At 43.1% G+C, this 23,519-nt stretch overlaps 2 protein-coding genes across 7 annotated transcripts in view; one reads left to right on the top strand and one right to left on the bottom strand.

Moving 5' to 3' along the window:
* The window catches only part of FBXO36 (F-box protein 36), a 29,901-nt gene extending 25,575 nt beyond the window's left edge, over positions 1-4,326 (top strand). The window contains exons 3-4 of the mRNA XM_028731157.2: positions 1,047-1,219; positions 2,741-4,326. Of these exons, the coding sequence (XP_028586990.1) occupies positions 1,047-1,219; positions 2,741-2,932 (365 nt within the window). The 3' untranslated portion in view covers positions 2,933-4,326. The remainder of the gene's footprint in view (positions 1-1,046; positions 1,220-2,740) is intronic.
* Positions 4,327-5,847: 1,521 nt separating this feature from the next.
* Positions 5,848-22,395, bottom strand: SLC16A14 (solute carrier family 16 member 14). Of its 6 annotated transcripts, none has more exons than XM_077929907.1 (6): positions 21,774-21,902; positions 20,904-21,048; positions 16,748-17,024; positions 16,250-16,393; positions 10,772-11,758; positions 5,848-9,661 (listed from the first exon to the last, which is right to left on the bottom strand). In XM_077929907.1, exons 3-6 carry the CDS (start codon positions 17,007-17,009, stop codon positions 9,510-9,512), a joined length of 1,545 nt encoding a protein of 514 aa, XP_077786033.1. In that variant the 5' UTR covers positions 17,010-17,024; positions 20,904-21,048; positions 21,774-21,902; the 3' UTR covers positions 5,848-9,509. The 6 variants fall into 6 exon arrangements, with proteins under 6 accessions (XP_077786033.1, XP_028586993.2, XP_028586994.2 ...); XM_028731160.2 differs by having other exon boundaries at positions 21,753-21,891; XM_028731161.2 differs by having other exon boundaries at positions 20,904-21,044; positions 21,753-21,854.
* Between the last annotated feature and the right edge of the window lie 1,124 nt (positions 22,396-23,519).

The following is a 23,519-nucleotide window of genomic DNA, read 5'->3' as shown; positions in this document are numbered from 1 at the left end:
GCAGGTAGCTGTCCTGTGACAGCTTTCTTTTGAGAGTTCTGAATTTGTTGCCAGTAATTGCACTGGTAACTATGACTTGAGAACAGAGGTCAGCAACTAAAGATTTCGTTTATTAGTTAGTGCCAACAAATGAAATTCAGAGCTCTTCCATCTCTTTGTCCTTGTTGCCATCTATTATTGAGGAGAAATATCGCTGTATCAAAAAAGCAAGCAAGCTATCATTTTTGCACAATTGTAGCCGTACACAGTAGCAAGTATAATTTGATTCCAGTTTATTAGATTCCAGGACACAATGGAAAACTTGCCTTTCATGTACAAAGATGAACATAGATTGTCTATGTGAGATAATGTTTGTGAAGCACTTGGAGACTATACAGTGAAATAAATAGTTTTTTAATTGTTTTATTACATATTATAGTAATAATTCTTATACATTATAGGTTTACAGTATCATCTAATTATCCAAAACTAGTGTTGAATATGAATAGTTGCACTTGCCCTGAAATACAGTCTTTCACTCTCGGAATTTACAGGAAGCATATTGCCAGTCTAACTAAGGATGAAGACCAGAATGTGTGGGTAATGGATATTAAACTGTCTTATCCATTCTTTTCAACTATAAAATTGATGCCAGGTTGAGTTGTGCTTCACTTGATGCAAACTTGAACTGTGAGATTTAAGTGAATAAAATACACTAATATGTGTATTTTAATTCTCATGTAAGTTCCTCAGCTCAAATCATTCCAGTGGCCTACCATGCAACGATGATTTGAAGGGTTGCACCACACTGAAACATTCCCATTTGATGTTTACTATTAATCTCAGATAGTAGTTTAATTCAGTTTTTCAAGGTTGGAACTAACAACTTCAAATGTATTCTTTCAATACTGAAAATTGGTGGGTTTTATGATGTGTGGTTTAATACATACTTCCTAACCTTTACAGTTTCTAGCATGGTAAAACATATTATATTTAGCATTACATTTAGAATAATGGCTGATCCTTTGGAACATAGTATAAATCTTGGTTTTTGTTTTTTAACACAGTTCAAATAGCCATCGTGTTTGGAGGAGATACTCTGGATCATATCTTCAACATGTGCCGAGGGAATTATGATTTCCTAGTGCGACTTCCTGATCCATTGCTTTTGTACATCATGTCCTATTTGGATCTTGAAGATATTGCCAGACTTTCTCAAGTATCTCACAGATTTGAAACGGTAAAAAAGAAGAAAAAGCAATATTTGAAATGTGTTCACTTGCAGTTTAGCTTCAACAAAGACGAGTGCCTTCAGTTAGTGTCTGTCTAATGATTGTCCAGTCATGATGAATTACCAAAAAGTACCAAAGAGTGCTAGTTATTGCATGAGCATGTAAATAAACATTTTGGGGACTGGGGATATAGATTCTCTGGGCTCCTAGGGTGAAAAAGCTAACTCATGATGTGGTCAGCTTTATTAAACTGAGTTCATCCAGGAAAGTGCACTGCCATACAGTATTCTTTATCTTAATACAGTTAGGTAGCCGTGTTGGTCTGACTCAGTCGAAATGAATTAAAAAGTTAAAAAATTGTCCAGTAGCACCTTAGAGACCAACTAAGTTTGTTCTGGGTATAAGCTTTTGTGTGCATGCACATTTCTTCAGATACATGCACACAAAAGCATGTATACCCAGAACAAACTTCGTTGATCTCTAAAGGTGCTACTTGACAATTTTTTGATTTCTTTATTTATTTCGACTTTATCATAATATTTATGCTTGACCCTTCTCTAGACATCCGTTCCTGCATTAGACCTCTGTGCCTTAAACATCCATCTCTTGAAGACAAACTTCATTGTATCTCTAGCTGTCATAAGATTTTGTTATCCTGCTAGATGAGATGTAATACATAATCAGAAATTTATTGCCTCCCTCAGTTATTTTTCACAGCACGTGACAATTTCACTAAAACGACTGCACATGCTTGCACATGACTGACTTAAACAAAACACCACCAGAGGGAGCTAATGCCTAATGCAAAAGAGAAATTCAAGCAAGGGCATAGTTTTCTTGTATCGTTTGGGAGCCATATAATCTTTCAGCAGATTAATTACCTGGTGTATGCATGTTTAAATAAGAAAACATTGGGCAGCCCCAAGTATCTGGGATTCTGCATTTCATTCTGCAATCTGAAAGCATTACAGCAGATTTGTGGTGCGGGACATGATGGCAGAGTAGTTCTTTCTGTAGATTATTTTAATATATCATATTTAATTTACAAAGCGCAATTCCAATCCATAATTTGGTTAAATTAAAAAGTGAGATTTACTTTGTAATTCTGTATATGCCTACTCTGAAGTCAGGAAGTGGCAAATGCTAGCACTGAAGCATAGACAAAGGCGATTCAATCCATCTGTGGTGGCAGCACGGCAAAGAAAAGAAAAAACGCATTGAGTAAAGTAGCAGAATATTCCCATGCAATAATTATGTGTTTTAAAATGCAAGGGCATTGTAGCTTGAAAGAATCTGCAGATGGTTCAATCCAAAGTAGGAAATACTATATACTGTAATTAACAACACTATAGAAAGTTAAGGTAATGCAATATCCAGGCATTCATTTCTTTGGAAAAGCTCCCATCATTACTGTAAATCAAACAGCCAGCAGTAATTCAAATATTTGTTCTCCTTCAAATAACTGTATTTTTAAAATGACACTTGGCTAATGTTTAAGGCTAATACCTTTTTGTTTCTTTTGCAAATAGTTATGCAACTCGGATAAACTATGGGAAATGATTGTACAAAATTTATCGGGCAAAATTACCTCAGAAATGAGATCCCTGGCACACGAGGTGGGCTGGAAGCAGTTCTTCTTCACTAACAAGATTCAACTGCAGCTCCAACTCAGAAGAAGAAGGCAGATGAAAACTGAATCATCAGATAGCCTGTCAGATTAAAGGAGCGCTTTTCCTAGCTGGCGGTAACAACTCTAATGTGTGTATTTGTTCCATAAATGTCTTGCTTTGTTTTCCGGGAAAAAGAAATTGAGCTGCAGGTATAAAATTAATGTGGGGCCTGCCTTGATGAACACTCATTATGAAGGTGTGCAAGGACAACTTTTTTGTTTCGTTATTTCATTTGTTTTCATTGGGTAAAAAACTTCGTGAGGTTCGTCCATTTACAGCACATTTGTTTTCATCACTCCCCTGTTTTTGCATTGTCTTTATTTTGCTTTTTCTTAAGGGCTGGTCATGGAAGCCACTTCTTTGTAGCCTGCAATTTATTTTTCCAGAAAGACCTAGGCATAGTCCAGGGAATTTGATGGTGGTAAGGGTAGTATTAGCTGCCACAAAAACGATGAAGGAGCCCACCCCACCCCACCCAGCCTGGGTGCAATTTTCCTTTAAAAATGCATTGAAATGACACAACATCCAGGGTATTCTGGGGAAATAAAATGGCAGCTACCAGGAGGAAGCTGCTGAAAGCAACTGATGTTTCCTGTAGCTGCAACTTAATTCACAAAGAAACAATTCCCTTTCATTTTGTAAGATATGAAACATCTATACATAGTTTGAGGGACCTGATTAACTACAGTATGACCTTTTTTTTTTAAAAAAAAGGGTTGAATACTGTGTAAATATTTCTGAAGGCTATTATATTTTTAATAGCCAAATGTTAAACCCACTTTTTAACAAAAGCATAAAGAACTGCATGGTCTGGAACAATGACACTGCTCCCCCAATTTCCATCCTAAAACAGGAATATCCACTTGCAAGTCCAGAAAAGTATTATTTGCTCCAACCATGGCTACAGCTTTCAAGCTACCACTAATGTTTACAAAGGACATGCAATGTTGTTACTTGGTGTTGTAATACTTTTAAGACTATCCTAATATTCAACTGAAAACAAGATTAATATGGTTTGGTGACTTGCTTTATCTGAGATCTGCCTTCTGCTCCAGTGTTTATGATACAGTTCAAAATGATATATAGTACATTTTCTGTTTTGCCATATTTTATAAAATGTGCCACTCAAAATTTAGGCCTTACAAGTATTTCATCTTCAGTTTAGCAGAGAAATAATTAACTTTTTTTCAATAATGTTCAGGTTTGCTTATGTCCTTAAACATATTTTGCTTAGGGTATGCTTAATGACTTGATTTCCTTGATTTTAGAAACAGTTGAAAATTAAGTATTAGAGTCTAAATCTTGTCTTAAATGATCAGTAAGGGTTTTTTGCAGTACATTCTAAAATACTGTGAAAATATTAAGTATTATTATAGAACACTTACAGTCCAAATTGTGTCTTGAATGAACAATATTTTTAAATAAATGTATAAATAACGTGAAAATGTTTTCCTGTGCTTAGTGTTGTTCTGAAACTACTGATTATTTTTTTCTGAACTGTGTTTTAATTTGGACTCTGCTAATGTTACACCACAGATTTTCATTATTGCTTGACGTAAACTGAAGGGTTCTTATGTAATTCAAGTATTATCATAAGTATGTATGTATTAACTTTGGGGATTGAAGCTCAAAGGGTGCAACTCTCCCCTAGTGACAGCGCAGGAAGCCAAGCTCTGGCAAGTGCCACTCACCTAAGAGCCCAGGCCCCTGCCCCATCGCCTAGTAGTTGTGCTGGTACCACTGAAACTACTGCAGCCAGTCTGGCCAGTCACAACACTTCCAGTACCTTTTCCCTCTGAAAACAAGGGACAAGCCTTGCTAGCAACTGCTGTGACTGCTCCAATCAGTGGCTAATGAATGATGCAACTGACTTCCATTTCAGACATGTCTGAGATTTACTAATATTCAACTGTTGGTGTCAGAGATTTTTTTAAAAAAGGCTAGAGTTACAGACCATCGTGATCCTTCTTCAGTCCTTAATCACACTTCTGATCTAAAGTTGAACCAGTTGTCCATTCTTGTTTCTAATGCAAACTGGATTATCTGTATAGTTGTCCCTAGTAGGGTGATCGTGCCACTGTATAATTGGGAGCCAGTGTGGTGTAGTGGTTAAGAGCGGTGGACTCGTAATCTGGTGAACTGGGTTCACATCTCCGCTCCTCCACATACAGCTGCTGGGTGGCCTTGGGCTAGTCACACTTCTCTGAAGTCTCTCAGCCCTACTCACCTCACAGTGTTTGTTGTGGGGGAGGAAGGGAAAGGAGATTGTTAGCCGCTTTGAGACTCCTTTGGGTAGTGATAAAGTGGGATATCAAATCCAAACTCTTCTTTTGCAGCGCTGTGGGGTTGAGGATTGTGCTGCAAGTTACCGTATTTTTCGCCCTATAGGACGCACTTTTTCCCCTCCAAAAATGAAGGGGAAATGTGTGTGCGTCCTATGGGGTGAATGCAGGCTTTCGCTGAAGCCTGGAGAGCGAGAGGGGTCGGTGCGCACCGACCCCTCTCGCTCTCCACGCTTCAGGAGAGCCCCAGCGCCAGCCCCACAAGGTCGGGGGATAGAGGGAGTGGAAGTGGTTTGGAGGCTGACGGCAGGGAGACCCCGCCGCCAGCCCCGCAAGCTCCGGGGACAGAGGGGAGGCGCAGCGCGGCTTCCCGCTGTCCCCGGACCTGATCTGAAGGCGGGTGGCGGGGAGAAGAGCGCTTCTCCCCGCTGCCGGCCCCACAAGCGCCTGGGGGGGAAATAATTTTTTTTTTCTTTATTTCCCCCCCCCCCCAAAAAAAACTTGATGTGTCCTATGGGCCGGTGCGTCCTATGGGGTGAAAAATACGGTACTAAAAAGTTTCATTATCATATAAATGTGCTATATAAAATGTATATGACACAGAAGATACATTTTAGTAAGTATGGTAAAATGCTACTAACAATAATGTGAATAAATAGAAAAATGAATTACAGTTCAAAGCAATAAACATCCGCTTTTCATATAATTAAATTTGTGAGACGTCTCCATAAAATTACCAGTAGCATTCCAACAACAAAACAAAAGCTGTCATTGAAGTACATGTTATCATTATTTTCCTTTTACAGTACTACATTTTCTTAAGATTCCAGCGTTGCACTTACATATTTAAACAAGAATTTAATTTACACAAAAATAAGCACCCTTAATAAAATAGTTGAGAGATAAATGATTGCAAAGCACCAAACATTAGGCTGCTTCACATACTTCCCTGGCCAGAAATAACTTTTTGTACCAGAAATCATCCCTCTTCACCACATCCAAAGGAACATGTTCTGCAGGAGACCCATATATCTGTATCCTGATGGTGCAATCCTACATCCCACAACATTGATGGCTCGGGTTAGGATGCACCAGTCTCCCACCAGTGAAGAATGTCCCTAATGGACGTGGCTCTGCTGCAGTGGAATACCCACCTCCAGCCCAGTAGGCAGTAAGCTATCATCAGCAATAGCCAGCAGAAAGCTCCAAAAGTAGGGCATTATGGCGCCAGATCCACTCCTCCCCACAAAAGACTGGATCCAAAAGCCAATGGAGAATTAGCTGCTCAGTTCCTCCAACCCCCCATTATGATTGCTCTGTGGTTTGTGTTCCCTTTCCTCGTTTTGAAAGGGAAGAATAGTGCAAATTCCATCTCCATGTGTAGTGCCCATGCTATACGTTACCTTAGCTTAGTGGTTCTCAGAGTGTAGCACAGACCTCCTTTGGCTAGTGAAAGGCCTGGTAAAGCGGGGGGGGGGGGGGGCAATGTTCCAAAGAGGGGCTGAATTCTGAAGAAATGGGTGAATTAAATGCCCCCTGGCAGAAGATGATGACTGGTGCATCATCGTCTGGGTGCAATTTGGAAAGAAGAGTTCAGAATGCTGCTTTCTTCTGATGTTGTTTTGCTGTGCATGACTTTATGAGGAAAACAGATGTTCTGTTCCTCTTCTAATGCCAGGTTTTCAGTACATATAGCAAGATCCCTATATAGGGAAAGGTATACACGTGTACAAGGATTTCTATTGTTTACATATGGAACAGCCCAAGAGACTGGTGCAGGGATGTCAACAGCAGAGGGTAGAGTAAATTCTGGAGAAGTGACTTGAGTTCAAAAAGTTGGGGAAACACTGCTTTAGATAAAAGCACTTCCTCTGCTGCCACATGGAAGGGATCACTAACTGGGTAAATGTGTGAACCAGCCAATTCTATACTGCCCCACCATGTTCTCAGAATTTTTAAAAACGTAATGCACTTAAAGTGTTTGCTGTGCTCACTACCAAAAACAAAAACCCATACAACACAGTTTGGAAAAGCCGTATTCAGGATTACAATGTATGTATTTTGTTCTCTGTATATATAATCGAACATTCTGTATTATATTCTAAGGAGTTGCTTCTCAGACAAAATATATACCCTTGATAAATTTCGCCCTGAGAAAGTGGCTCCGTGAGGTTACACAATAAAAATAAAAACAGTACAGTAAATTACACAAACAATAAGGCAGCCAGGGATTTCTGTATGCATTTGGAAACAATTTTGTTCCAGACTAAAACCCTCTGAGGGAATGTTAAACTGCAACGTTTTGGGAGGCAGTTAAGTGAACACTAAAGATTCTTTCTAGCTGACATACAACGAGATTGTCTTTGGCAAAAATCACAGGGAGATAAGATGGTTCTCCACAGTAGTGGAAGGCAGTAAACCAAAGGCTAAATGTTTTCTAAGCCTCTTCAGAAGGGAACAACTTGCAGTGGAGAAGCAGCAGAGATTTGGGATGCTTAACCCCTTTTGATTTTTTTCATTTTGCTGCAACAGGTCCCTGCAATTCTAAAGTCATGTACTGCAAGATAAGCACCATCTGGAATCCTAGAAAAGTATCTTAGGGAAAGAAGTTCCAGCTCTAAAAGCAGTCAGCCTGAAAAGAATTAATCATCCACTTCTCCACCCCCCAAAAAATACCCTGCACTAAAGCTGCTGTGCCTAGAATTTTTTTGGCATGTTTGCATTTTGATGTGCAGCATAGTCCTTACTGTATTTTACAATTAGACAGAAACACTTCCACATCTAAATTATTTCGTTATTACAATCCAATCCTGCTTTTGAGGCATAATGCGGCAGGGAAAAGAATCATACACTGGACTTCCAAGAGCTAGGACAATGGTAGACCTGAACGCCTTAGTGCTAATTTTGGGAACTAGCTTTGTCCCTTGGTTGCAGAGCTTCAGAAGCTGTTTCCCATGCACAAACAGGGGCAGCTTGCTGTATGGCAGGGGGCACTACAGAAGAAGCTATTTAATCTTAGGGAGGGAAATTGAGATGGTGAAGAGTGCCACAATCCTTAGTGCTGCATTTGCAGAGGTCATGATTGGTCCCCCTTAACATCAGCAGGCTGTATGTTCCAGCCTTGCTTGTTTAGCAGAGGCATGTGACATAGCAATTACACGGGGGGAAGAGATCTGACATATGAGGCATGGCATGCTCTGGCTGTGCTAATTTAACCAAAGCCACGGAAGGCGATTCTGAGCTGCTCCTATCAACTCTTGTGAAATTAAATAAACAATCATCATGTCCACCTATTCTGTTATCCTAACTGATAATACTGCTGCAAGAAAAACTGGAATTGAACTCTGCAGAGGAAAAGGCACCACTGTACCTCTGCAACTAGGACTAATAATAGCTGCTACAGTTGACCTAGGATCCACAGACACTGTCAGGTCAATCCGACTGGCAGCTACCTTTTGGCTAAATATGTAAACAAGAAATCAGCAGCAGTGAATCTTCAGCCTCACTACTGATCCTTTAATTCTAAGAACCATGATGTAGCTCCCCACTAGTAACCACCTTAAAGCTTTGGGCTTTTGTTGCCATTGTTCCTTCTTTCCCATGTTGCTATCTCAAGGTTATTTAAGCTAGCGCAAATAGAATAAATTGCTCCGTGGTCTGCAGACACAAATCATTTATCCCATAATAATAATAAAACACACCATTTTCATTATCTTGAGTCCTTAAAACAAGAGTTGGGAACATACTGTCCTTCAAATGTTGCTGAACTACAACTCCCATCATCCCTGACCAAGCTGGCTGGGGTTCATGGGCAGTGGAGTCTAACAGCATCCAGAGGGCCAAAGGTTCCCCAGAAACTGTCATTAATTTGTGTAGTAACATGTCACAGGTTGGCGTCTGGCTGATGTTCAACAACTAATTTATCAACAGTTGGAATAACCAATAGAGATGATTCTCATGTGTGTGATTCCTAATGGGGCTAATTATTTTTCCCCTCCCCTTTTTCCTGTTAGTGTAAATAAGGAGTAACTGCATTCCAGTCTGCTGAATTGTGCTTGTGTCAAACCTCTGTGAATAACAAAAGAGAGAACTGATTTTCAGCTACTGATCAAAGCTGCACCATTATGTCAGTTGGATGTTCAGCTTTTGAAAAGGTGCCAATAAAACTACCAGCTGTAGTCTTGTTTCCACTAGTCCGTTGATAGTGGCAGTGTGAGCTTTATTTACTGTCCAAAGATGTTGACTTTCACTCCAGTTGGTCCCATTAGATGTACTGTTTGGTACCATTTCCGGAAAACCAAATGATGAAATGACGTTCTGTTTAAAAAAGCTCTCAGTACATTGTGCTATATTTTTCCACCTTCTCTGTTTTTTGCCGGTGATGGCTTTATCTTTCCAATACAAGGCTGTATGAGCAAAGTGAGGATTCCCACCATGTAAAGCAAGCCACATATGTAGAAAGAAAAGTCATATTTTTGTGTCAGGTCATAAATCCAGCCTGGAAAACAAGAGCAATGATCAATAAATCAGTGAAGAACAGAGAACATTATTTATTCTAATCATAGCATTCTGAGCTGCTCCTATCAACTCTTGTGAAATTAAATAAACAATCATCATTTCCACCTATTCTGTTATCCTAACTGATAATACTGCTGCAAGAAAAACTGGAATTGAACTCTGCAGAGGAAAAGGCACCACTGTACCTCTGCAACTAGGACTACTAGTAACTGCTGCAGTTGACCTAGGATCCACAGACACTGTCAGGCCAATCCGACTGGCAGCTACCTTTTGGCTAAATACGTAAACAAGAAATCAGCAGCAGTGAATCTTCAGCCTCACTACTGATCATATCATACTATGCTCAGTCTCTTTCCCCACCTCCATTTGTCTTTCATCCATCTTAACTTTCATAGAAACCATTCTGCAATGCATTGGATGGCTTTGCGGTTGCTATGCCTTACACTAACTGGTATCTGATTTACTCTATAGTCTGCATCTGCACAAAACTCCCCCAAGTATGCTATAAGCCAGAGGGTCTGGTAGAGTCAGCCAACAAAGGGTCAGAGGTAGTGGCTGGTAGCCAATGAGATTAGACATCTGTGGGAAAGCAGATGTTGGTGAAGTTCCATCTTCAGATTTGCCCTGTGAGCATTGTGTTATCTTGTCAAACAACTTCTACCACACTAGGCGCTCCTTTCTTCAAAATCAAGAATGTACCAAGGTATATTTGTTGACTAGGAATGTGGCCCATGAAGGGCGTGGAGTGGGCGAGAATGAATGGTAATCGTACATGCAATGATTCACTAATTATTTTATTTATTGTGTTTATATCCCACCTTTTCCTCCAAGGGATTCAAGGCAGCACACATGGTCCCCCCCCCCAATTTAATGCCCACAACAACCCTGTGAAGTAGGTTAGGCTGAGAGGCAGTGACTGGCCAAAGGCCACACAGCAAGCTTCATGGCCGTGTGAGGATCTTAACTCGTGTCTCCCAGGTCCTAGTCCAACACTCTTAACTACTACACCACCCTGGCTCTCACTATGAACTCTAGGGGCTATAAAGTACGCATGGACTATAAAGTTGGACAAACAAAACTTTGCACTTACCTGCAAAAGGTGGTCCCAGGAGTGCTGAAATCCCATTAGCACATATGATGATTCCATAGGCATTTGCGAGGTGCTTAATCCCAACTAAATCTTCAGTAACAACAGGCATGAGTGAAAAATATCCACTGGAAAATCCTATTAGGGCACAGACCACAGCGAGCCCAGCATATGTGTGCATTAGTGGTAAAACAAAAATGCAGAAGACGAGAGTGAAGTTGGCTGCCATGAAGACATTCCAAGCACTGACGCAGGGTGAATCAGAAATGATGCCAAGGATGACCTTGCCAAGAATGTGGACAATGGCAATAATTGAGGTCAAAGGGAATACATCGTTCTGTGCAGATAGGCCGTATTGCTTCACTATTTCCGGAAGATGGATAAAAGGGATAACAAAAGTGCTGTATGCAAATAAGGCCCAAAACACAAAGGCTGCAAACTTTCTGTTGGTGAAGAGGGATGCAGCGCCAAAGTAACTAGAATACCAGGTCCGAAAGCCTTTCTGGATTGTAAGTGTCAGCTGACTCACCCTCTTCAGCACGCAAAGAGCATAGATATTCTTCCAGTGTCTGGTTGCATCTTTGTTTTCCAAGTCTGAAAAAATGTCAGACTTTTCCTCCTTACCTTGCCCTTCTTTTGCTTCTTCCTGTAAGATGCCATTAGATGCCAGTGTTTCTGCAGAGCAAGAGAGAGCTTTTGTGTGGCTCTTGCTGACGTTTCCCTCTCCGCTTTTTTCAGCGGCTTCCTCTTTGTAGTAAACTGGTCTCATGAGCGCTCCACAAACACACAGGTTCAGACAGACCGCGCCCTGGATGAACATTGCGTTTCTCCAGCCAAACTCCATGCAAAGGTATTTCAGCAGAACTGTCATCAGGAAAGCACCAAACCCCGTCCCAGTTGTGCTGAGTCCCTGGGCAAGTGCTCTTCTCTTCTCAAAGTATTCGCCTACCATGACCACAGCAGGCAGGTAAACCATCCCACTCCCAACACCTGAAAAAGAGAGATTCCTGAATCAGCTGGAGAACTTTCACTGCAGTCATAACACATGCAGGCAAATTGACACAAGGCCCAAACGTTGTTATCCAGTATGGCTTCACCTAAGGGTTAAGGACAGGCTTCCACAAGCATCCTAGTGGTGCAGCACTAAAACTGTGAGCACATTTGCAAAGCTAAGCAGCTTCCAGTATGGTTTCGAATGCTGAGAAATGATGACAAGGTGTGACTGTATGCTGCTATCAGACATGGGAGTATGCTTTGGCAGTATTTTGTAAAGCTTTTATGTGTTGTAGAAACGTGTCGTGATAAAGACTGGGAATAACAGATCACACTCAGCTGATTCTGAGCACCACAAATCAAAGTTTAAATCAGCCTACTGAGGCTTAGCTGTGTATCCCAGAGCTGATACTGTAGTAGTATAAGCCATGAATTCCTGAGACCTGTAAGATCAGACCTAAATATAGTCACCTGGGCTTAATAAACGAATTATCTCCATCACTAGAAAGACCATACATAATCTCAAATTCAAGTCATATCAGCCTCCAAAGCCAGAATGACTCTTCAACTAACACCAAAGCCTGATTCCAGAAACAGTATTATGCATGCTGGAATGGGATCTATCATCAGTGTTTCAGGTAAAAGCCACAGATTTATTAGACACATGGTTTCCCTTAAAGGTAGAAGCTACCTCACATGCAGGACTAATAACTAGGGATTGAGTTTGTGGCTTCCATTCCACAACCACCACAGCCATATACTTTACTGTATTTAAAATTGTTCCTTTTCTGATATGAGAGCTGAAACTGCTCTGAGTTCTGCTTTCACTGATGCTCAAACAATTCCTAGTAAGTTAATTGGTTTAAGTGGGTGTCCCAGAAAAGACAATCTGCTCTTATGTCAACACTGTGGCATCATCTGTGAAAAGAAGAAAATATTTGCAGACTAATGGACCATATACTTTCTGCCTGAATATGTTTTTGCTGTCTCTAAGCACCTAATGTGCTTATGTTGTCAGTTTACAAGAAGTTTATTCCTAAGGTTTCTTTGCCACCTGCCCCTCATTCCAGGCTGAGAATGAATGTGGAATTTCTCCTCTTATTCTAATGGGGTCTGCTATGGCCTTAGAAAGAGAGAAGACTAATATTTATTCTACTGAACAGGATAACCCTACCAGGAGACAGAAGAGAAGTCCAACTCAGCTTCCGTATGCCATTAAATGGGGTCATAATGTTTTGTTTTCTCTTATCATTGTATTTTCATACTGCAGGGGGTGTCTTTTGGATTTTTCCACTTCAGATATCTCTTGTGATGATTAACAGCCTTGTGGTGTTTCAAGCTCAAAATCAATTTTCTCATCTATACACAACAAAGTTTACTGTTACCTTTTTTTGCCCTTCTATTTATACTCTCACACTCATAGTCAGACAGCTGAGTGCAGAAGGCTGCCTGCCCACTTCCATAAAGTGACAGCAAACATCTACAATTTTATGTGTCTTAACACAATGAGAATAGGCCAGTTCAAGGCCTATCTAAATTAATTTAATGTAAAGCTTTGTCAAATGCCGCACATGATAATTATAAACCTCTACCATATATCATATTGTTCCGCAGGGCCTGTAAGACAGAGTTGTTCTGCCTGGCCTTTGGCTTGGAGTCAATTTGATTCCCTCCCCCTCTTTCTTTTTCTTTTCTCCTCCTGTGATGAGGCTGCATTTTAATTGTTTTAATGTTGTATTTTAATCTTGTTTTTAAGTTGTATTCATTCAACTCGTTTTTATTATTGGTTGTTAGCCGCCCTGAGCCCGGCCTTGGCTGGGGAGGGCGGGGTATAAATAAATTATTATTATTATTATTATTATTATTATTATTATTATTATTATTATTATTATTATTTTCCTTCTGAATTAAAAAACCCCAAAGTCAGAACCTTTCCTTGTAGGGCAGTTGTTCCAACCAAAAATAGTTGCCCATTTTTGCACCTTCTTCAGTTCTAAAATATCCTCTTTTTTTGGTTGTAGCAGCCAGAACAGTACTGGTAGCTAACTCGGTAGTAAGCCTCATCAGGATCATAAGCTTTCTACCTATGGCACACACTCAAATATATTGCTTTAAGCAACTTTGTATGAGTTCCTGCCAAGTTTTATATGCCAAGTGAGTTTATCACTTGGGGTCCCTTCCAAGTCTAACATTCTATGATTCTATGAAACTTTTGAATTGGCCCGGGCCACTCTGTTTAACCAGCTGTCATGCCACCTTCAGAGGAAAGGTTATTTAAAGATTATCAATATCAAAACCATAAATCCACTCTGAGAAAGAGCAAATAAAATATGATTAAGATGCAGTGTCCCAAATCAACCCCAGTGAATATTGCTCATAAGGATCAGCAATGTGAAAGAGGAAGACGTTGTCCTGAAATGACACAATACTTTAGGTGACCCCAATATCTATCTAGTTCCTTTAGACTAGGGACACCCAAACTTCTCTCTCCATGGACCACTTGGAAATTGCCAAGGGTCTTGACACTTAATGATTTTTCTGCCTGTTGTAGCAATTGTAACATGCTGTGCTAGGTGCTGTATCTTAGCTTATCTTATCACATCACATCACTAGTCACCTTCTATCCTGGTCCATCCCACTCACCCTGTGGGCAGATCGCTGTGATCTTAGAGCGATGGAGCAGCAACTAGGATCTTTGGGTGAAGGGTGTTATACAAATTTAGTAAGGTAAAGGTAAAGGGACCCCTGACCATTAGGTCCAGTCGTGACCGACTCTGGGGTTGCAGTGCTCATCTCGCTTTATTGGCTGAGGAAGCCGATGTACAGCTTCCGGGTCATGTGGCCAGCATGACTAAGCCGCTTCTGGCAAACCAGAGCAGCACACGGAAACGGCGTTTACCTTCCCACCGGAGAGGTACCTATTTATCTACTTGCACTTTGACGTGCTTTTGAACTGCTAGGCTTGCAGGAGCAGGGATCGAGCAACGGGAGCTCACCCCGTCGCGGGGATTCGAACCACCGACCTTCCGATCGGCAAACCCTAGGCTCTGTGGTTTAACCCACAGCGCCACCCGCGTCCCTTGACAAATTTAGTAAGTAATAATAATTGTGCCTGCCATTCACAGCCACTGCTTCCACCATTCTTCCCAGACGTGCCATGGACCACCTGAGTAAAGCTTGCGGACCAGTGGTAGTCTGCAGACCAGTTTGGGAACCCCTGCTTTAGACTGATGCACTAAGCTTTGTGCATTCATTCCAATGCTTCTGAAAGGAACACCAAGCCTTTTATGTTCCACAGTGCTGTATTCTTCATATGGCATTCTGTACGCGAAATAACCGGTGTATGTTTCCAGCAAAGGGATTTTGTCAAATGCTCAACACATTTGCACATCATGGCAAACTGTAATCCATGACTTACTGTGCATGAGCAAATCATGCCCTTAGTGTGCAAAGAAAAGAAACCATGATCCCCGGCTTAGTATTATGTCCAAACCAGTACTCGAGCAAACCACAATTGGTAAGCCAAGAAGAAATCTTGGTTGATCTTTGTGGTTGGGGTGAAAGAAATCATGATCCCTGTTTCAGACACAATGCTCAGCTAGGGATTGTTGTTTTTCTCCTCTGCGCACTAGCAAGAAGTAGTAGAGAGGATAGAAGTGGGAGTGATTTGCTGATGCACAATAACAGATGGTTTATAGCTTACTGTGACATGCAAATGCAGCCATTCAGTTATACTGGTCTTATTTAACTATTAATCTTAGTGCTGCCTTGCCTGCATTGTTGCAAAAAGGACATCGGAGGGGGAAAACATGCTTGCATCACACCTTCAAATTACCATTGTACTTTTAGTTTGCAAGGACAAAGGGGAACGCTGGAATCTTAAAGCATGTCCAAGAGCTATGGGTAAACTGCATGTTTTATTGTTATATGTTATTGTAATTGCATCTTCTGCTTTTAAATATTTTGCAAACCACCCTGGAAATGTTTTATATGGGAGGCGCATAAACAAACAAACAAACTTGCTATTTCACATCAACTTGGGAATCTGCCCAAGAAGTGTGACAGGGGCATATGATTTGCTGTGAAACAAAATACAGACATTCAATATTTAGGTTGGTTGTGGCTTTCCAGCTAATCTGAAACACCATGCATCACCTGAATTAAGGTATCTATGCAGGTGATCTGAAGTGCTTATGTGTAGATGCTGCATACGTGTCACTTTTGACCTCGCAACATGTGATGTATCTTCTCATGTGCACTGTTTTGTGTGCACAAACCTACCCTCCTCCATTGACATGCATGAAGAAACTCTTACAGGCTGAGGAACTTCATGTTTGTGGTGGAGTTACTGTGCTTAGAAGGGATTGTAGGTCAGGGTGACTGCCTCTTTGCAGACTCAGGCTTGCTTATTTTAGCATTCTGTGTTCTTACAGGTCAGTTTCTACAATGAAAATCCGAATGCATATTCAAAAACGAAAGCATGCTTACCAGCTGTAACCCCGAACGTTATAAAGAGGTAATGTACATTTGAGGCATAGGAACTCAGTATCCATCCTACAGCAGTCAAGATCCCTCCAGCTATTGCTGTCTTCCGGCAACCGCAGGTGTTAATGAACAAACCAATAAAAGGACCTGTGCCAAAACATGAAGAATGGATTGTTTTCCTAAAGCTTTGTTTATTCTCTTCACGAGGATAACCACACTGAAACCACTGATTACCAGCAATAAGATCAGTAAATATTAGGCCACCTGTTCAAAACTGTTAAGTGCTGAACATCGGTTCTCAAAGATCTAGGCACTTATTTCTAATCAATATATGAAACTGAGACAACATGACTCATGACAGGCAGAGATTACAGAAAAATGGAAACAGGCAAACAGTATCATATTTTATAAGGGACTGTTGCTAAATATTTTGATCCATAAATGTATCTATCTCTGCGGGAACTGATCTTGGGCATATCCATTTCTTCTAGAATGGCTTACCTACAATCAAGGTTATACCCATACTAAGGGAGCTGACCCACGCTGTCAGGCCTCGACTTTGGCTGAATTCGTCAAGCCATTCCATGTTGAGAACACCAAGGGCCATTTGTGATCCCATGATGAGTATGTGCACCAGGAAAGAAGAAAGGACAATCATCCAAGCCCATCCACCATCAACATCTGGATTCGCCATAAGCTTCTTCTCCCTGTCTTTGGAATCCTCTTCAAAATCATAGCCAACATCTTCGCGACTGGCGTACATTTTCCACTGAGTATCCTGAAACAAACAGAAAATGTTTTCACAGGCTCAGGGTCATCTTTTATTTTAGTTTCTTTGGTGCTTTATTCATCAACTCAAATAAAACTGGGTTGTTGGCAGCTCGGCCGCCATTTTGCATCCTCCACAACAACCTGGGACTTCATGAGGGTGGAAATGGCAGCCGCCACCGCCGCCACCCACAGAAAAATGGCCTTCGTTTTTCCTAGAGGGAGGATAAGAAAAAGAAGAATCTTGGGGAAATGTACTCTGAGAAATTTCAGCTCCTCTCCAAGTCACCTGTAGGCAGCCAAAGTGGCATGAATCGGAAGCAGATTTTCAACACCCAGCCACAGCTGTAGGATTTGAAATACTTAACCGTGCCCTTGTAGGGACAGATATTTTGGCCGCAAAATGTTTTCACATTGTTACCCGCAACGTATTTTTATCTTTGGATATCTGCACTGCAAACACACTCAGAAAAAGGAAAGGTTGTTTGTCAAAACTGTGCACACGCCATCAGCTGCCCAGAACTAGGATAGGACACTGGCCCTCACCTCACTGCTGACTCAGAGCAGCCTTGACCCAGCCTTGTCTCTTCCATTCACTCACAGATTACTCCACACAACTAAGTGTCATGCAGCAAGCTGGCTGCCGGAAAAGCCGCAGACCATCCTTAGAGCAGCAACGCCAAACATCAGTGACTGCTGTTTGCTCTTAATCAACAAGGCCAACAAGTCCGAAATGCTACACTGACATAATAACTGGGATTCCAGAATACATTAGCATTTGCTCTCCTAGTGTAAAAAGTTCTTTCCATAATTGATACTGTCTTCCGAATAACCCTGTTAGGTCGTCTTTGCTCTGGGAAAGACATTATTTCCTCCCACAAATTTTGTCCAAAATACCTTTTTCCTAGTGGGGTTAAGATTGGGAGCCACCCAGAGTGGCTGGGGAAACTCAGCCAGATGGGCGGGGTATAAATAAATTATTATTATTATTATTATTATTATTATTATTATTATTAGCAGTTCAGAGGCTTGCAATTTTCAGTAGAAAAACAGCACGAGGTAAAAGGGAGGTTCTATCCCCCTCCCCACACACTTCTTCCTTCCTTATTGGTGTTTCACTTCAAATTGAAGGACCTGCAGCTTCGTTGTGGAATAACACAACTACACATAACGTGTAGTTCATTCCTTACTAAAATCACAACAGGAATGTGCCAGTTTTGCAGATGGGGAGATTGAAGTAAAGTGAAGATAAGCCCGACATTTTATTAGCTGCAACTCTGTTTAGATTATTTACATTTTAGGGCCCAACTCGCTAACAGTGTGATTTAACGCATGTTTATTGATAAGTCCCACAGTTTAGTTAGACCAGGGCAGTCCAACTTTCCATATCAAGTGGACGGCAAGAGCATTTTGACACGGAATCTGCGGGCCACACGCTTGGTTGCAGAAGCCACCAAAAAAGAACTTGAGGGCCGCATGGGGCCCTCGGGCCATGTGTAGGACCACCCTGACTTAGACCTACTCTCAGACTTACTGCATAGGAAGGTCTCCTACTGCCATTTAAAAAATTGTTATGTCCCTGCTTAGATATGAGGTTCATTCACTGGGTCACCTTGGTCAATCACTATGTTGCATCCTAATCTGATTCACAGGATTGTTGTGAGGATAAAAGGAGGAGGGCATGTATGGCATCCTGAGCTCCTGGGTGAAATAAAAATGTATTTAGAATCATAGAATCATAGAGTTGGAAGAGACCACAAGGGCCATCGAGTCCAACCCCCTGCCAAGCAGGAAACACCATCAGAGCACTCCTGACATATGGTTGTCAAGCCTCTGCTTAAAGACCTCCAAAGAAGGAGACTCCACCACACTCCTTGGCAGCAAATTCCACTGTCGAACAGCTCTTACTGTCAGGAAGTTCTTCCTAATGTTTAGGTGGAATCTTCTTTCTTGTAGTTTGGATTTAACCAGCAAATAAACAGCAGCTCTTGATTTGGCTAGATACCCATGGAGCATAAAATGCTCAGAATGTCTGTAAATCTGGGCCCTTTGAAAGCTATATTAAGTTGCACATATTTAATACATGGTGCTTTGGAAAAAAAGAAGCAGCATTTTAAAGGATTTTCCTAAGGCTACACAAGAGAGCTGTGTCAGAGGGGCAAACTGGCCAGAGCTCTACAGGCCACTACTGTCCTCTTGTTTGTCACATGAATGATATTAATTATTCCAGCTCCCCACCCACCCCTCCCAGATGATCCTCCATCCAGTATTCTGTCTTGATGGTTTAGGCCAAATATCAAATCTGAGAAAATCACTTCTAATGTGTTTGCAAATCTGCCCATTTTCTAAAAGTCTGCAATCGCAACCCTTACATAAAAACACGAGAATTTTCATTTCTGTTTTTGAAAACATAAGACACGTCCTGAGATACTTTTTTAAAAAAAGAAAAAGGAGCAACAATTAAAGCATAATTGCAGTATGTGACCAATACACTTTTTAAACAGCACAACAAAGCAAAATATCTAGGGCTTCTCGCTCTCTTGCTCTCTCTCTCTCTCACACACACACACATATATGAGACTTAAACAACAAAGACATAATTTATGTGGTAGTTCCTGGTTACTGCCATATCAGTAGCAAAAAATAGTAGAAGTGTTTCCATCAACTCTGGGCCGCTGAATATTGGTACGTGTGTAACTCACAACTCAGGGGCATTGTGTTCCATGATTTTTCCTATCTCTTAAAACATAACTAATTTCCTGTGCCAAAGGCATTTCTGGTATGGACAGAAATGAGCAATCCGCTGATAGGCTGTTAATATTTTGCAGACCTGCTTTGCTGTACAGTATGTTTATGCATGGGTAGGCGCAGCAGAAGCCCCACTCCTACCATCTTCCCCATGTGTGTTATAGTAATTCCTACAAAATTGCCTTCCGCATAGGAATAAGCCAGTATCAAACCATTATCCTCAGGAGAATGCTGAAATGTGCCTCTTCCCTCTACTTCTTTCCCTCTGCTTCTCACATGGGCACAGCTAATATGGGGGTCATAGATCATGTATAAAATGGTCCTGCATGATCGCCATGGGGTTTGTTTCATTTAAACTACTATGATCAAACTTCGTTTTATAAAATCTGGTGACCGGTCATCGTGAATGAAGACTGGACTGTGATCCTAAGCATGCTTTCTTGGACGTAAGTTTTTGCTTTATAAAGGGAAATTATTTAGGAACAGGCAGGATTCTCTCTCCATCCCACCTGCAAAAGTCCATCTATTTTTGCCTTGCCCAAGCACTTCTACTCAGAAGAAAATCCCACCGAATTCAAGGGGTTTTGCTCTCCAGTCATGCAATCCTATGCATGTCTACTAATTGAGTTCAAGTGGACTGACTCCCAGGTATATGTGTATATGCTAAACACATTTATTAAGTAAAAAACCACATTGAACCCTCAGGGATGTTTTGTGTAAATGTGGATACAGGCCTGTATCAGTATGGCCACCTGTTAGCTGCCTTAAATGAAAAAGTACTGCATGTCCTCCAACATTCAGAGGTAGAAATAGGGTTACTTATGCCAAGTTACTTTTAAAATTGTAGTTTTATACTGCAGTGTCGTTGATGTTATGACTTATATAAATCTTCTCCAGAGCACTTAGCCCTGAAAAGAGGCATATAAAATTTCAAAATAAATACTTGGCAAGCGCCTCTTCAAGGCTACGCACCACTGAAGTCTCTTGTCTGCAAGAGGTACTCTTGTGTTCATTTACTTGGCAACAGACGGTCTCGTAACAGATTATCATGCTTAATATCTCAAAATAAACCACAGGCTGCAGCATGTGAAATGGCAGGCTGTGTCCTGCATGGCGCCTTAAGGCACCTACACCTGCTTACCTGGGAGAAAGTCCCATACAACTCGATGGATCTTACATCTGAGTAGCCAGGTTTAGGACTGCAGAGTTAATCATCAGGTTGTACACTTCCACGGCATGCAGCCCTCGCAGCCTAATTTCGAAAGCTCTTTGCAAGTTAAGGCTATCTGGCGGAACCAGGCATGGAGGGAGAGGGAGAGGGAGAGGAAGAAATGGGGTGTCACAAACACAAGGGGAAATGGTGGGATTGAAAGGATATCCCATTTTTTGCCCTAGCCACGCCCACAGCGCTAACTTCTCCGCTGCCCTCCAAAAAACATGCGCCTCCGACCCCGAACACAAGGATTGTGGCCCTCGACAGAAAAAAAAGTTCCGCACCCAGGCGGAGACAGGCAGTGCTAAATGATAAAAAAGAGATGAGAAAACCCTCCCCTGGTTTCCGCCTCAGGCAAAAGAAGAACACGTTTGGGAGGGGGGGGACAGTAGTCAATGGCTCGTTCAGGTGGCGGCTCTCGCCTCTGGCGCCTTCCTCAGTGGCTCCCCGCGAGCAGAAACCTGGCCGGAGATGTGGGGAGCGGGCCGCGTAAAAAGCGCGAAATAAGGAGCCCCGCGCGGAGCAGGGAAGGACAGCGGCGGAGGAACCGCGCGCGGCGGCGGGGCCACAAGGCGACTGGCCGCGAGTTACCTCACGGCGGCTGCGGGAGCAGCGGGAAACCTTCCTGCCCGCAGCAGACAAAGCTTCGCGGCCGCTGCGTGCGGAGCCTGCCCGCCTGCCTGGCGCGCCATGCATGCCTCCCCGCTTGCCCGAGGCCGCCCAGGCTCCGGTGCCCAGCCTCGAGGGCAGGCCTGGCTGGCACACCCACCCACTCACCCCGGAGGGAGCCGCGCTTACTCCCGGGCGCCTCTCGAGCGCGGCGGATCCGCTGCTGCTGCTGCTTCCCGCGGCGGAGTCCCCGGGACTGCTGCAGTCTGGAGTGGCATCTTCAGCAAGGCGCCCGCCCGGAGCTCTCCTCGCCCGTGTCGGGGGAGGGACGCAGGGAAGCGGGGTCGGGAGTGGGTGGGGGCTTAATTCCCCCGCCGGCCTCGACCCCCGAGCGTTGCCCTTTTGTCCCCAGGGCACTTCGCCTCGGCGTGATCTTCCTCCACCAACTCCCTGCACCGCCGGCCCATCTCTGGCCGCTTGCAAGTCGGCGCGCTCTGCCCATGTGTGCGAGGCACCGGCTGATTCTGGTTTTGCGCAAGGGAGATTTGGAAGCACCTGGCGGGCTGCCGGGGCTTTGGCGATCGCTGGGTGAAGTTTGGCTAGGGGCAACTGCTGCGCAGCCCGGCTTAGGGCAGGAAAAGCCCCCTTCCAGCCCAGCGAGCCACCGGGGAGAAGAGCGCGGCAGAAGGAGCGAGCGGTGCATTGTTGTTGTTGTTCGTAGACAGGCCTCTCCCGCGTGTGGAAATCCTGAGGACAAAAAACAGCCCCAGGGAAGATTAAGAGATTTACACTCCTGTTTACGAAAGGCTTTTGGCTTCCCGTTCCAGAAATCTTCTCACCACTTACCCCTGGCCTTTCCCCACCCCCACGGAGCAGCTCAGACCCCTGGCGTCTTTTCTAAGTAACACGCCAGGGACTAGTTTCTTAGTTTTCAGATGAGGACAGCCTTGAAATCGTGAAACGCTGCCGAGTTTTGTCTTGTATCATAGAATCATAGTAGTGGTGGGTGGGACCTCATGGGTCATCTAGTCCAACCCCCTACAATGCAGGAATCTAAAGTGACCACAGCAGATGGCCATCCAACCTCTGCTTTAAAAGCTCCAAGGAAGGAGAGTCCACCCAGTGGCGTAGCGTGGGGGGTGCAGGAGGGGGCCGGCCGCACCGGGCGCAACATCTGGGGTTAGGGCAAATCCAAAGGTTAGGGGGCGCAAATTACTTGCCTTGCCCCGGGTGCTGACAACCCACGCTACGCCACTGAGTCCACCACCTTCTGAAGGAGTATGGCTGCACTAGGATGCATGCTTACCTGGGAGTAAGCCCCTTGGAGCTCATTGGGACTTAACTGCTGAATGCCCATGCATAGGTTACCCTGTTAACAGATCTGTTGTGGCACACCCTTTCATGGACTAGATCAAGCATGAGGAAACCTCGGCGGCTCTGGGCCTAATGTGGCCCACCAGTTCCATCAGCCAGACCCTGACAATCTCCCCACCAAGAAGCCGGGATGGACCAATTTTCACCCCCATCCTAGTGCAAGAGGGGGCGATATTTAACTTTCCCTACCCAGTGGGTGGCGCTGTGGTCTAAACCACTGAGCCGATAGGGTGAGCTCCCGTTGCTTGGTCCCAGCTCCTGCCAACCTAGCTGGTCGAAAGCACGTCAAAGTGCAAGTAGATAAATAGGTACCACTCCGGCGGGAAGGTAAATGGCGTTTCCGTGTGCTGCTCTGGTTTCACCAGAAGCGGCTTAGTCATGCTGGCCACATGACTCGGAAGCTGTCTGCGGACAAACACTGGCTCCCTCGGCCAGTAAAGCGAGATGAGCACTACAACCCCAGAGTCGTCCGCGACTGGACCTAACAGTCAGGGGTCCCTTTACCTTTACCTAGCATAACACAAACAGGAAGAAAAGCAGCACTTCCCTGCTCCCCAGCTG

This window comes from Podarcis muralis, chromosome 6 (assembly GCF_964188315.1).
Source record: "Podarcis muralis chromosome 6, rPodMur119.hap1.1, whole genome shotgun sequence".
NCBI classification, from domain to species: domain Eukaryota; kingdom Metazoa; phylum Chordata; class Lepidosauria; order Squamata; family Lacertidae; genus Podarcis; species Podarcis muralis.
This window is presented reverse-complemented; position numbering and strand designations above follow the sequence as displayed.